The sequence below is a fragment of the Macrotis lagotis genome, chromosome 2 (assembly GCF_037893015.1).
Source record: "Macrotis lagotis isolate mMagLag1 chromosome 2, bilby.v1.9.chrom.fasta, whole genome shotgun sequence".
In the NCBI taxonomy this organism is placed as follows: domain Eukaryota; kingdom Metazoa; phylum Chordata; class Mammalia; order Peramelemorphia; family Peramelidae; genus Macrotis; species Macrotis lagotis.
In genome coordinates, this window is record NC_133659.1 from 211,982,203 (window position 1) to 211,996,546 (window position 14,344).

General features: G+C 34.1%; 1 protein-coding gene and 2 long non-coding RNA genes across 6 annotated transcripts in view; 1 reads left to right on the top strand and 2 right to left on the bottom strand.

The window, feature by feature from the left end:
- Positions 1-5,675, bottom strand: part of LOC141514149 (uncharacterized) — a 134,854-nt gene extending 129,179 nt beyond the window's left edge. Inside the window, exon 1 of the long non-coding RNA XR_012475958.1 lies at positions 5,545-5,675. This is a non-coding gene — a long non-coding RNA (uncharacterized LOC141514149). The remainder of the gene's footprint in view (positions 1-5,544) is intronic.
- Positions 1-14,344, top strand: part of LOC141514148 (uncharacterized) — a 240,844-nt gene that overhangs the window by 214,930 nt on the left and 11,570 nt on the right. For all 4 annotated transcript variants that reach the window (XR_012475954.1, XR_012475956.1, XR_012475955.1 and 1 more), the window contains one exon: positions 7,855-7,908. This is a non-coding gene — a long non-coding RNA (uncharacterized LOC141514148). The remainder of the gene's footprint in view (positions 1-7,854; positions 7,909-14,344) is intronic.
- LOC141511432 (small ribosomal subunit protein eS27-like) lies at positions 442-1,327 on the bottom strand. The gene has a single exon (XM_074220621.1). It carries the CDS (start codon positions 1,056-1,058, stop codon positions 804-806), a length of 255 nt encoding a protein of 84 aa, XP_074076722.1. The 5' UTR covers positions 1,059-1,327; the 3' UTR covers positions 442-803.

Below are 14,344 nucleotides of genomic sequence, written 5' to 3' on the forward strand. Positions count from 1 at the left end.
TGACTATAAAATTTAATTTCAGAGTAATCAATAACAACATAAAGACATACATTTTAACTCCAGGGAAGATTACAGTCAAAGTCATCTCAAATCATTAACATAAATGTTTATGTAAACAAAATGTCATTTAGTTCACGGGACAAAAATAATTTCATGAAGATTGATTTTTTTTTTTATTATTTCTCTCCCCCACTTCTTAGTTTCTCTAGAGGCAGCTATGCATAGAGAATGGAGCCTAGAATCAGAAGGACTGAGTTCAAATCTGAATTTCAAATACTATCTGTGACTTTGGGCAAGTCTGCCTCAGTTTCATTAACCATAAAATAGAGATAACAGCACCTGCCTGGAAATGTTGTTGTAAGGATCAAAGGAGGTACTTGTAAAGTGTTTAGCAAAGTACAAGGTACATAAGTAGGTATAATATAATTGCTAATTCTCTTCCTTCTCAAACTGACTCTATTAACTTTGTGTTGCATTATTTAGGTCTGAACATTTTTTCTTGTGTTCCATATTTTTACCAGCAAGCATCTATAAAGGGAATATTTGATACTTCTGATTCTTAATATATATAACTATTTATTTTTACCCTGCCATATGACCTAGTTTTCTAAAGGTATTATGTGTATCATTTTTATATTTTAAAAAGACACCCATAAGTCTGTCACATCTAATTTATTCAACAGTTTTATCGATTCAATTTCCTTTTGTCTTTCTTTTCTTTCATTTCTTTTCATTTTCTAAATCTTTTTTTTAATCAAATTTCTTTTATGTTTTACAGTTCCTCATTCATTTTGATTCAGTTATTAGTGCTGCTTCCGTCTGAAGGAGCATGCTTCTGTAAGTCTTGCCTTTCCTCCAGTGGGCTGACAGAGCACAGTGAAGCATACGACACAGAGAACCACTGTCTGTGCGTGGCTGAAGACCGTGGTGATTTTATAGCACCCGGGGCACTTTACGTCCATGAAATAGGAATTGGGGCTCTGCACCAGGCGTTTCTTCTTGTGTTTCCACTTCTCCTCCTCGGGAGAGGGGTGCAGGAGGTCTCTGGCCAGAGGCATGTTGGCCCGGGGAGATCTTTACCGCCGGAAAGGCCCTTTTCTAAATCTTGATGTTAGATTCATCAGTTTCTGAGAAAAGGTATTAAAGCCTCCTACTATACTATGGAACTCAGTTCTTGTTTTTTTCAGAAAAGAAAACTAATGTGCAAAACCTCATCCCTCCCTTGTCAAAACCCAATATAAAGTAGAGAAATAGAACTCCTTCCCCCATGGAGTCATTAATTAAAGTCAGTACTTCTTTTCTCTTAATATTCTTCCACAGATATCATTCTTTTTGAGAATCTGAATAAATTACTGGTCTTTTCTTTCCCATCTTTTCCTCCCCTCACTCTTATATCTCTTCATGTAAACAAATTCCCCTTCTATTATACTAGCCACAAAAGCTACTGATTCATTTACAATGATGTAACTTAGTAATTTTTCCTTTATCCTGATTCTTTAAGTTCCTCTTAAATCTTTAGTATTTCATATCTTCTTTTTTGTCCTTTAAAAACACTTAATTACTTATTGGCTTATCCCTTTTACCCCCTTTATATAAAATGTACAAATACAAGAGAATGAAGTGGATTTTTTTCTTCACTTTACAGATGTACACATTTACCTTGTGTTTTAATTTTTTGCTTGTAAATTTATATACTGTTTGTTTCCCCCACATTCCTCTTTTTCCATCCCATCGTCCAGGAATGCTTCAAATGTTTTTCTTTTGTTGAAGGTTCACTTTAAAAAAATTGATGATTAGGCTTATTCTAAGACTTAATAGCAAGTAGCAATATCGGGATGATGTTAGTAAGAAAAGATGGGCATTTGCATCTGTGAGAAACTTAGGGATAATTAAAGGAGCCTGGAAGTTTTTTTTAAGGCAATCCAAATCACTTTATTCCTATTGAAATCTAGGTACACAATTCATTGTCCATCTGTACTATCTACTTGTCTATCCCAGTATGTTTACTAATAGACAAGCTCTATAGTTTACAATAAAGGCAATAGACTTTCTTCCAGGGTTCCTTCAATTCCCAGCTAAAATCTCACCAAAAGTAATGAATCTTTCATGATTCCCTTAATGCTTATAACCTTCTCCCTGTTGATTATCTCCAATTGCCCAGTACATATTTTGTTTATTCATTGTTGCTTCAGTTTTGTCTCCCCATTAGACTGAGATCAGGGAATTATCTTTTCCCTTGCTTTGTAACCTCAACACTTAGCAAAATGCCTGACACATGGTAGGCAATTAATAAATGCTTGTTGGCATGTTTGATAGTAAGTCCAAATTCCGTTGAGTGATTAGATATCTGTTCCAGAAGGTTTTTCAGTTCTGAGACATGATACAATCAACAAAGTGCCATCTGCAAATGTGAGCATCTGGAGTATCTAATCATCTACTGGGAATTCTTCAACTTGGACTGAATCTTCTCAATTAGAATGGTAAATACATTAGGTGAGGCATTCTACTTCAGTTCTCAAATAGCAGCAACACATATAATATGACAGTTTCTGAAGAATTAAAAAATAATGATATTACAACAAGGTCAATGGAAAGGTGAGGGGTGGGAGGGAGGAAGCTACAACATGTAATCAGTGATGAATTCCAAATAAGAAAAGAAATAAAAGATGGCTTTAAGAAATTACAGGATAGGAACAGAATATTTGCTTGCAAATGACAATTAGATATCCAGGAACCTCCATTGCCACACTTATAATATCAGGAAAAAATAATGAAGTCAAAGAGGTAATAAAAATTTGCATTTCCCTTGGCCTGAGATATTTCTGAGATTTTTTTTTTAGGTTTTTGTAAGGCAAATGGGGTTAAGTGGCTTGCCCAAAGCCAAGAAGCTAGGTAATTATTAAGGTCCAGTGCTTTATCCACTACGCCACCTAGCCTCCCTGAGATGCTTGAAAAATAGCATTCATTAGTAGGAGGAAACACTAGTAGTTTATAAGAAAATACAAATCATCACCAAACAAGACCTTGGTCTTCCCTCCAAATATGAACAGAAACTAAACTTAACAGAAAATAAACAGAAAAATTGAACTCATCTCCTGAAACATTAAACTGAAAAGTCTGAGAAGTATCATAGACCAAAAACAGTAATTCCAAGTTGAAAAAAAAATACTACATGTAGCCATAAACTAATAGTTCGAGTACCACATTGCCATAATGAGAATTACACAAGATCTTGAAGATAATTACTTAAGGAAAGGAAATCTTGCAATTTGAAATGCCAAAAGATAAAATATATATAGTACTACAACCAAATTTGTTGAATTTATTACACTTTATAAGTTTATTACTCAAAGAAATTCTACCAATTCACAACTCCAACAAGATGGTGTACCTATTTTCCCTTATCCCCTTCAGCATTTGGGATACATAATTATTATAAATATATAAGTATTAACTATAACCATAGCAATGGAGATGAATAGATTTAACTCATTTATAAAAATGAAAAGTATAGCAGAATGAATTAAAGCACAATCCCAACAATATGTTATTTTTAAGAAACATTCTTAAAATTTAGGTATTCACACAGAGTTAAAATGAAATATGTTCCGCTTCAATTGAATTAAAAATAAACTCTGGAGTAGCAATTATGATCTCCAGTGAGGTAATATTGAAAATAGATAAGATCTACCCATCAACTGGGGAATGGCTAAACAAGTTATAGGACATGAATACTATTGTTCAATAAGAAACTATAAATGGTCGAACACTAGAGAAACATGGAATGACTTATGGGATCTAATGCTGAATGAAGGGAATAGAACCAGGAGAACAATGTACAACACTGTGAGATAAACAACATTGATGGAAGCAGCTCCTCCCATCAGTTCAGAGCTAGGACAACTGTATTAGACCAGTTATGGACTTTGTTATCCCCAACCAGAGGAAGAAAAACAAAACAAAACAAACATACACACACACACACGCACACACACACACACAAAACCCTTCAGAATCTAATGAACACTTTATAAAAATTATCTCTTATATATCTTTTTCCCTTAATCCTAATTCTTCATACAAAAAATTACTAATCTGTAAACATGTTTATCAAAACATTGCACACCCACTGAGGGAAGGGAGGTAGGAAGGAAATTTTGTAACTTAAAAATATGCATGTGCAGATGGATGAAAATGAATAAAGTTAAATTTTTTTTAAAAAGAAAATAGATAAGATCTCCAAAAAAGGATAAACAGGGGAATATCATGATGAGTTAAGTCACCATATATAAAACATGACTTTTTGAGATATATATGCCAAATGAAATTGTGTGTGTGTGTGGGGGGGGAACTAGTTAAAATGAAAAAGAAATAGTAAAAATCATAATAATTGGAGGAAATCAATACATACCTTTTTAGACAAAAAAAAAATCCAATAAAATAAACAAGAAAAAATTAAGGACATGAAGAGAAGTTTTTGAAAGTTAGATTTGGTAGAAATTTAAGAAAAAAGTATGTAAGTGTGTGTATTTACATATGTATTCTTTAAAAATGCAATTCATCAATTATGAATAAATTTCTAAAGAAAAATCCCTCAGGAACAGTTGAATTTACAGGTGGGTTCTATCAAATATTTGAATAAATTCTATCAAATATTTTTCAAAAAATAAAATGAGTTCCAAATATATAAACTATTTCCCCAAAAATAGGAAAATAAGAGATCCTTGCAAATTTTTTCTATAATGTAAATATGATCTTGATGTCTAAATATGGTTACGAGAGAATAATCACAGACCTATACCCCTTCTGGCCAATATAAAAATATTAACAAATGTGTGTGTGTATATATATACACATATTTGTGTATATATATATATATGTATATATGTATATATACACATATATATAAATGTAAAATACATTATTACCAGATTGAATTGATGTAAGAAATCTAAGATCATTCCATTATTAGTCAAATCATAAGATTCAAAAACTACATTTTAACAATAGTAATAAATACATTATTATACCACTATATGCATTAAAAAGCTTTTGACCACATTCAGCAAACATTTCTGTTTTAAAAAATCTATAAAACAAAGGAATAAATTGACCTTTCCTTAATGTAATTTCTATTAAAAAAACAGAAGTTACTCTTATATGTAAGGGGAGTAAATGACAATCAGGATCCCATTGTTATCACTATTATTTGACATGTACTAGATAGTATCGATAGCAATAATAGAAAAGACTTAAAAGACTTAAATAAAGTTAAGCAAAAGCAACAAAGTACGGCTTTTTACAGATGATCTAAAATCTTAATTAGGGTTAAGAGGAATATCTAACCCCTGCCCCCCTAGAAGCTTAGGCTACTTCCTCCTTAAAAGGATTGAAACTATCTTTGCAACTTGATTGACTTAGAAAACTAAAGGCTCAGGTGGCTGATGTTGCTTAGTTGCCCGAGAAAAATCATTCACAAAGAGCTCTAGGCTCTTTCTAATGCTTAGATGATTGAAAATAGTGAGAAACACTGGCTTAGCTCACCTGAATCAACTCTAGGTATCCTCAGAGTTTATCTCTTCTTCCTTCATTAATCTCTTGTCCCCATATTTTATCAAAAATATTAACAAGTTTTAGCCTCTCACCGTACTATCACCTGCTTGCTACCTTTGTTCCTAGTCATGTGCTGCTGTTTAAAATAGAGAAAATCCCCCACTTCTATTACCAAATCTGTATGAGTCAGTCATTTCTCTGTCATTTCCTTATTGACATGTTGCTGGTTGAGTTCACACAGATGTTGCTTCTGAAGAGCCTTTTGATTCCATTTTAGTCGTTTAATAAACTGTATGCATGAGTGAAAAGAGCATATGTTTAGGAGTCAGAGCATTTGCATGAAAAACCTGCCTCTGATGTTTGCCAATTTTGTTAGTCAGTTGATAAATATTTATTAAGCCCCTATATACAGGCAGCTAAGTGGTTCACTGGATAGATCACTGGATCTAGAGTCAGAAAGACTTACCCTCAAATCTGACCTCAGATGCTTTACTATCTGAGTAATCTTGAGCAAATCACTTACTTCCCTGTTTGCCTTAATACTGTTTGTCCTTCATTCTCAAAGAAGATCAGAACATCAGAGAGGTGATACCAGGACAAGCATATGAATTAGATTTGAGTGGGGGGAGGGGGTTGTACTAAGTCATCAGCCCTACTTTCTCTTCCAGAGCCATCTGGGTCCAGTGGCCAGATATGAAGCAGGACTAGAGATATGGCCCTAGATGGGAGGCAATCAGGGTTAAGTGACTTGCCCAAGGTCATAAAGCTAATAGTGTCAGAGGCTGGATTCCAACTCCCATCCTCCTGATTCTAAGGTCAGATTCTATCCACCATCTAGTTGCCCTTTCTGTTTACCTTAATCCAGGGATAGGAGAACATTATAACCTGCAGCAGTATGGTCTGGCTTGGCCAAGGCAACCTAAAGCAGGACTCAAAAGTTAATAAATCTAGTAGGTTTTTAGGGTTATTAATTAGTCATTTGACCAAATATAGTCCTTGAATGACCCTTGGCAGATAAAAGTTTCCCCACCCCTGCCTTGTTCCATTGAAGAAGGAAATGATAAACCACTATAGTATAGATAAACCACTATAGTGGCTGTCAAGAAAACCCCATGGACATTATTGAGACATTATGGTCCACAGGATTACAGAGTTAGTCACAAACATGGGCAAACTCCATGTTAAGTGCTGAGGATACAGAAAAAAGCAAAAACAATTGCCTTCAAGGATCTCATAGTCTAATAAGGGATACAACTTGCAAACAGCTATGAACAAATTTTATATATATATATATATATATATATATATATATATATATATATATATATATATAGTTTAAATTTAAAGTAATATCAGAGGAATGGCACTAACTTTTAAGAGAAAGGCCATACAGTCAAGAAGCCTCAGAAAGATTTCTTCCAGCAGTTAGAATCTGAGCAGACTTGAAGAAAGCCATTGAAGGAGGGTGGAGCTGAAGAAGAGAGAGCATTTCTCTTGGGACAGCTCATAAAAATACTTGGCATCTATTTAAGGAACAGCAAGGTGACCTCTGTCACTGGATTGTAGAGTACATGAGTACAAATTATGAAGGGTTTTAAAAGCCAAATAAGGGATTTTGTATTTGATCCTAGGGTTCTAAGGGAGCTACTGGGGTTTAAGTCTATGTGACTCTGTGTGTGTGTGTGTGTGTGTGTGTGTGTGTGTGTGTGTGTGTATGTATGTGTGTGTGTAAATGTGCATATGTATATGTATCTATGTATGAATATATGAATATGAATGTATTTATGTATGTGTGTTAGAAGGAGATAAGAGGTATTGTATGGCATGACAAGACCTGCTTCATAGGTAGGAAGGAAGTATGCATTTGGGGTTTTTAAAGATTAAAGATAACGAATTCAATTTCAGACATGTTGTCTTTAGGAGGTCCTGGGACATCCAGTTCGAAATTTTGAAAAGAGAATTGGAAATGTGAGATGGGAGGTCAGGAGAAAAGTTAGATGTGAGAAACATTTGCATAGATATGAATCCAGTGCTTTTAAAAAATACAACCAAAATCCCTTCAGTAGACTAGAATATTCTGAAGCTCATGTTTATTTATTTTGGAACTTAAACCACTGGGTGTCACTGTGGAGTGGGAGGTGTCTTTCCTTATTTCCTTCTCCCTTTCAGAATGAGGAAGATGGGTCAAAAATCCTCACAAATCATTCCTAACTTTTTCTCCTGGATGTGATAGAAAGTACAACTATCTCTTCTAGACCTTCCTTACTCCTCCTCCCTTTTTTTCCTTTCTTGATCTTCTAGGTCTTGATGGAAGCTCATACTTAGGAACAGTCCTAAGGACTGGAAACCATCCAGGTAAGTCTGTACAAGAAGAATGAAAATGTACAAGAAGAATGAAAATAGGCTTGTGCATACATCTAGGGCCAGAAAGAAGAAAGAACTGTAAGCATTTTTAGATTCTACTATTGGAGTTTAAAAAATTATTAAAAACACAGAAACTAACAATTCATAAGTTAGTATTTATGGTACCTAGTTTCCCACCAAAATAGAATGGGAGAGTTCTAGGTTCTGGCAGTTATACCTGATATATATATATATATACAAATACACATACACACACACACATATATATATACACATGAATACATATATATGCCTTTATAAATATAATATGTTGAAGTCCAGATTTAATTTTAGGTCTTCCTGACTCTGCCAGAGTCAGTACTCTATCTACTGCATTACCTAGAGTCAGAAAGACTAGCTAATGTAATGGATAGAGTGATGGCCTGGAGTCAGGAAGACTTAAGTTCAAAATTGGTCTCAGACACTGTACACTTAATAACAGTGTGATCTCAGGCAAGTCACTTAACCCTGATTGCCTCACATCTAGGACTAGCTCCATTTATCCTTATCAAGATCTAGTCACTGAACCCAGATGGCTCCAGAGGAGAAAGTGAGGCTGGTGACTTAGCACAGCATCCCCTCACTCAAATCCAAATCACCTGTATATCATTACATCACCTCCTAGATGTCATGTCTTCTTTGAGAATGAAGGAGAAACAACAACCTATGTGTCTGTGTGTATGTGTATTTATACACACATATAGGAATATATATAATATATAAAATCTTCTTAGAGTTATCACATATAGACAACAATCGCAATTAAAAATATGCAAATAGACAAAGGCAACAACCTAATTAATAATATGAAATCAGACTTGGAAAACACATTGGAATTTAGGTTTGGAGGTGGGGGAGCATTAGGAAATGCTACAATTTGATTTGGTTAATTTGATTGTTTTAGGGGACTGCATTTTAAAGTATGAGATTAGATAGACTAGATAATAGGGAGAGAGTTTGCTACCTGTCAGATTATTTTCAGTACTGGAAAGTATTCACCACTACCTGTCTGATATTGCTGGGCTATCTCCAGTGAATGATGCTTTGGTATCATCATTCTAAACCTCTCTTGAAGCTTCCTTTCAGCCAGCTCTCCTTTATATCTCCCTACTCTGTGGTCATTACTCTAGAGATATGACTGCCAAAACTCTTCTTTCCAATTCAAAAACACATCCAAATTACAATGTAGTCCCAAAGGCTGGGATAGTTCCTAGTATAGATAAATAAGAAAAAAAATTCTCAGCAATTTCAGTAAGAGTTCAAATAACTCCCTCTTGATGCCTACATTAAAAACATATTTTGCCCTGCCTATGAGTGCATAGTGAAATAGTGAACAGAATACCAGACCTGAAGTCAGAAAAATTCATCTTCTTGACTTCAAATCTGGCCTCATACACTTACTAGCTGTATGACCCTGGTTAAATCACTTAATCTTGCTTGCCTTAATTTCCTTAACTGCAAAATAAACTGGAAGAGGAAATCAAAAACCACTCCAGTGTTTTTGTCAAGAAAAGACCAAATGGGGTCATGAAAGAATCAGGTGGACATAAGAAAAAATAATTGAGCAACAATGAATCTAAAGATCTACTAAATAAACATGATCAAATATAACTAATATAAGACACCCAAATGAGCAATTCAAAAAGTAGATTTAGTTTATTTACTAAAACCATAATCCCAGTTAAATATGTTCCTACTTCTCCAGAATGCTTGCTAATGAGGTGTAAACTTTTTTTGTTGGTTTGTCTACACCTTTGTAACTTTAGCCTTTATCCTGTTTAATTACACTTAGAAAAATCAAGCTCCTAATTTCTTTGCTTTGAATATGCTTTATTTTGGTGTCAGCTTAGAATTGCTTTATATTATTTACACTGCTTTCATCATGAACTGATTATTTGCTGACAGATCTTACCTGTTTACTGGTTCCAAACATCTGCAGACTTGTAATTAGATCTTATCAGTTCTGACCATATCCTGGTGAGCATTATTCTACACTCCTGTGCCACCGGCTGCTAAAACATCTTAAGAGGTTGGCAAGTTTACAAACTTCCTTATTTTTATACCCTTCCTACAAAGATCCTGTGTTTTAATTAGTTAAATCAGTTTTGTTTATGCAATTTTCTTTGAACCCAACATTCCCTATAATTTTGAAAGCTGGCTTTTAAGAATGCCTGTTCTTCAAGGCTAAATGGAAAAGTCATTACAAATTATCTGATCTACCTCCTTCATTTCACAAAGAGGGAAACTGAGACCCTGAGAAAGGAAGTGCCTTGACCATATTACATAGCTAGTAAATGTTGAAAGAAGAATTCAAATCATTTAATTCTAAGTCCTCTGATCTTTTGATTATATTGGGATAGCTTGAATTAAACCCTTTATTTAATACTCTACTCTTAACAATGGGAGTTATTTATATAGAATTTCAAAGAAATTCTTCAAGGCTATTTTTCTCCTTATAGAAAATAAAACTAATAATAAATCACTACTATGGGAAATAGTTCAAGTAATACCAAATAGGTTTCTGTTTTGACACTCAAATCATTTTAAGTGGGAGGGATTAGATGATCTGATCTGGATTTTATCATTTTGTAGTGCAAGCAGTGAAAATAATTTGGAATTGAAATGGGGCAGCTAGGTGGCACAGTGGATAGAGTACGGGCCCTGGAGTCAGGAGGACTTGAGTTCAAGTCTGACCTCAGACATTTAATAATTACCTAGCTGTGTGATCTTGGGAAAGTCATTTAACCCTATTGCCTTGCAACCCTCCCCCCCCCCAAAAAAAAACCCAAAAAAGAAAATAATACTGAATTGGAATCAGAATACCTGGGTTTCAGGACTGAATTTAATACATGGTAGAACTGTGGGCAGTAGATCCATTGCTAAATACAGTGCCTGATGACCTAGTAGGTCCTTAATAAATATTTATTGATTAGCTAACTACATGTGAACAAAGATTTTTATTAATCATTACTTAAATATAAACTATTGAGATGATTCAAATATAAGCTCCTTGAAGTAAGGGACTGTTCCTGATTTTGTTCCATAACTATATATTTATATAGTCCTAATATATGATATAATTAACATATATTACATAGGATAATTTAATTAATAGAATTAGCATTGGGTAATTTCTTTTCTTATTATTACCCAGTATTTATATAGAATCTTAAAGTTTGCAAAGTGCTTTGTATGTTATCTCATTTTTTCCACAAAACAACCTTATGAATTACCTGCTATTATTATCCTGATTCTGAAAAAGGTTGATGGAAAGTCTTCTGTGAAATGATGCTGAGTGAAGTTAGCAGAACTTGGAGAACATTAAATACACTGACAGAAACATTGTGTGATCATCAACTATGTTTTTTCCCTCTCATTGTTTTTTTTTCCTTTTGTTCTCTTATTTCTTTTTTTTTTCTTTTGGGTGTTTTTTGCAAGGCAGTGGGGTTAAGTGGCTTGCCCAAGGTCACATAGCTAGGTAATGATTAAGTGTATGAGGCTGGTTTTGAACTCAGATTCCTTCTGACTCCGGGTCCAGTGTACAATCCACTGTACCACCTAGCTGGCCCTCCTTTTGCTCTGATTCTTCTTTCACAATGTGACTAATACCGGAATATGTTTAATATAGTTATACATGTATAATCTTTATCAGATTACTCACTGTCAAGGAGAGTGGGGAGGGAAATCTAAGAAAAATGTGCAACTCAAAATCTTACAAAAAGTAAATGTTGAAAATTGTTTTTGTATTTAGTTGGAAAATGAATAAATAAATTTAAAAGAAAAAAGAAAAATGGAGACTGAGAAAGATTAGGTGACTAAGCTATGTCATTAACTGAGTAAACTGCTACCCAGGCCAATCGGGAAAAATAAGTACCCTTTAGTTTTATAGAGGTGACTAGAACATTTAAAAGCTACTTTCTGTGAGTCATTTCAGTTGTAATTTGAGATTAAAAAGATCTTTTGCAAAAGCCTCTCTTTTTTTATAAAAGATTGATTACTCCAAACTTCATGCTCCAAGACTGTGGTAAAACTGTAAGGAAGTAAACTAGAGTTGTGAAGAGTTTGAAAAGGTCCTGGTCTTCTGACTTGTAACCTTGAAAAAGAAGACAGGTGGATCCAACTTTTCTTCAGGTTCCTTATGGGAGAGAAAGACTAGATGAATTTGGCCTCAGAGTTAGTGTTAGAATAAGATCCAGAATTCAGGTTTTCAGTCTCCTAATCAAGTTGTTTTTTTATGATACATCACTGTGTGTGTGTGTGTGTGTGTGTGTGTGTGTGTGTGTGTGTGTGTGTGTGTTTGCAAGGCAAATGGGGTTAAGTGGCTTTCCTAAGGCCACACAGCTAGGTAATTATTAAATGTCTGAGACCAGATTTGAACCCAAGTACTCCTGACTCCAGGGCTATCCACTGCACCACCTAGCTGCCCTGATATATCACTTTTCAAGAGATAGATGGTACAACAGAGAGTGTGTTGGACTGAGTCAGAAAGAGAAGATCTGAGTTTGAATCCTTTTTCATATATATTTATTATCTGGGTGACCCTCAGCAAGTCACTTAATCTCTCTCATATTCAGTTTCTTTATCAAAAAAATGAGAACAATAATAGCAACCACCTTCTGACTTGTGTAGAATGAATTAGATGACATTTATAGAGTGTTTTGCTGACCTTAAAGTGCTTCACAAAAGCTGGCAAATTATCTACAAGTCATTTTCAATTCCTGTCTTTTTAAATCAGTGGCCAAATTTCTTTCTGCACATTGTGGTAGAAAGCATTTTCTAGAAGACAACTTGTACCAGACTGAATGTCTTATTAATTCTCTTTTATTGGGGAACTGTGCCACCTCTCACCTACTCCTCCTACCTGCTGACTGACAACCCTGTCTTTAATTAGCTCACTGTGCTGGATGGTATATGATAACTTCTCTGAATCATCACTTTATTATGATTTTATTTCTTTCTTTATTTTAACAGTAATTTTCCTAAAATCTTAGGATGATTTGCTTAACTCCAAGTCCATCTGGAGATCAGTGCATAAGGGAATAGTAATACCCAATACAAAACACCTGGCAAATATCTGAAGGATTCTAAGGAAGGAGAACTTGTAATCTTTATCTTATCAGAAAGAGAAAATAGGAACAAAATGAACTTGCAGCACAAAAACTCAGATCCCATCCTTAGGCCTTTCTTGGTTCTCTCTGTGGCTAATACCTTGCCCTTTCAGAGTACTTTCTATTTTCCTGGTTATTGATTTATTGTCTCCCTGATTAGAATGTGAAAGACTGGAAAAGGAAGGGTCTATTTTGTTTTATTTTTTAAAAGGGAGAGCATGATGGTTGCCCTTTCTTGCATCTCTAGCATATTACACAATGCCTAAAGAATTGTTTAATAAAATGCCTCTTGACTGACTTGACAAAGAAAGATTGAACAAAAAAATTTGGTTATAACTACCTAAGCAATAAGCAATTCAAACTGAATTTGATTTTTTTAAAATTATCTTTTCCTAAGATAAAAAATATTTTCCAAGAAAAAAGATGAAATATCTATAAATTATTAAAAAGTTCATCAAACCATCTCTTTTGAATCTTATAAATTTTGCAGTTCTTGCAAGTATGATTTTTCTCCATTTTAAAGAGGAAGAAACCTGAAGTTCAGAGAGGGTAACTTACCTGATATACTGGCTAGGAAGTGGTATAGTTCAGACATTAGATCAGACCTCTGATAACAACTTGAGGTTCCAATTAAGGGGAGGGGGGATTCCTGACAATTAGAACTTTTCAAAGTGGAATGGTTCCATTTTCCATGAAACTTTAAAGGAAAACTCAATGATCATTCATCCGATATATTATAGGAGGGCTTCGTGTTTAGAATAGAATTAGCAAAAATGCTTTCTAGGATTCCTGTAAACATTGAGAGTCTGTTATTCTTTTATTCCAAATCATACATACATACATGTATGTATAATTTTGAATGTATACATATATTAACTCTAGAGTCATTAGGGAAGCTTTATATGGGCATAGCCTTAGTAATATTAGAATGCAGAGAATTTGGAAAAGCAGAACTAACTCCCAAATATAGAATACAAACTAACAAAATAATGAAATACTTTCTGGATAAGAAAACAGAAAGCTGAATTGGAGATTCATTCATTACTTCTAAGAGAATTACAATGATATTCAGTTTGGAAGGAATTTCAGAGATCATCTAGTCCAATGTTATTTTTAAAAAGAATCTGAGTCCCAGAAAGAAAGAGGTTAAGGGATTTGTTCAATGTTAAATTGACTACATGTGGCAGTATCTTATCTTCAGAAAAAAAGATCTGCTCCATTTATGTATCTGCATTATTGACATTTCTTAGATCTAAACAATCAACAGAACAATAAATTAA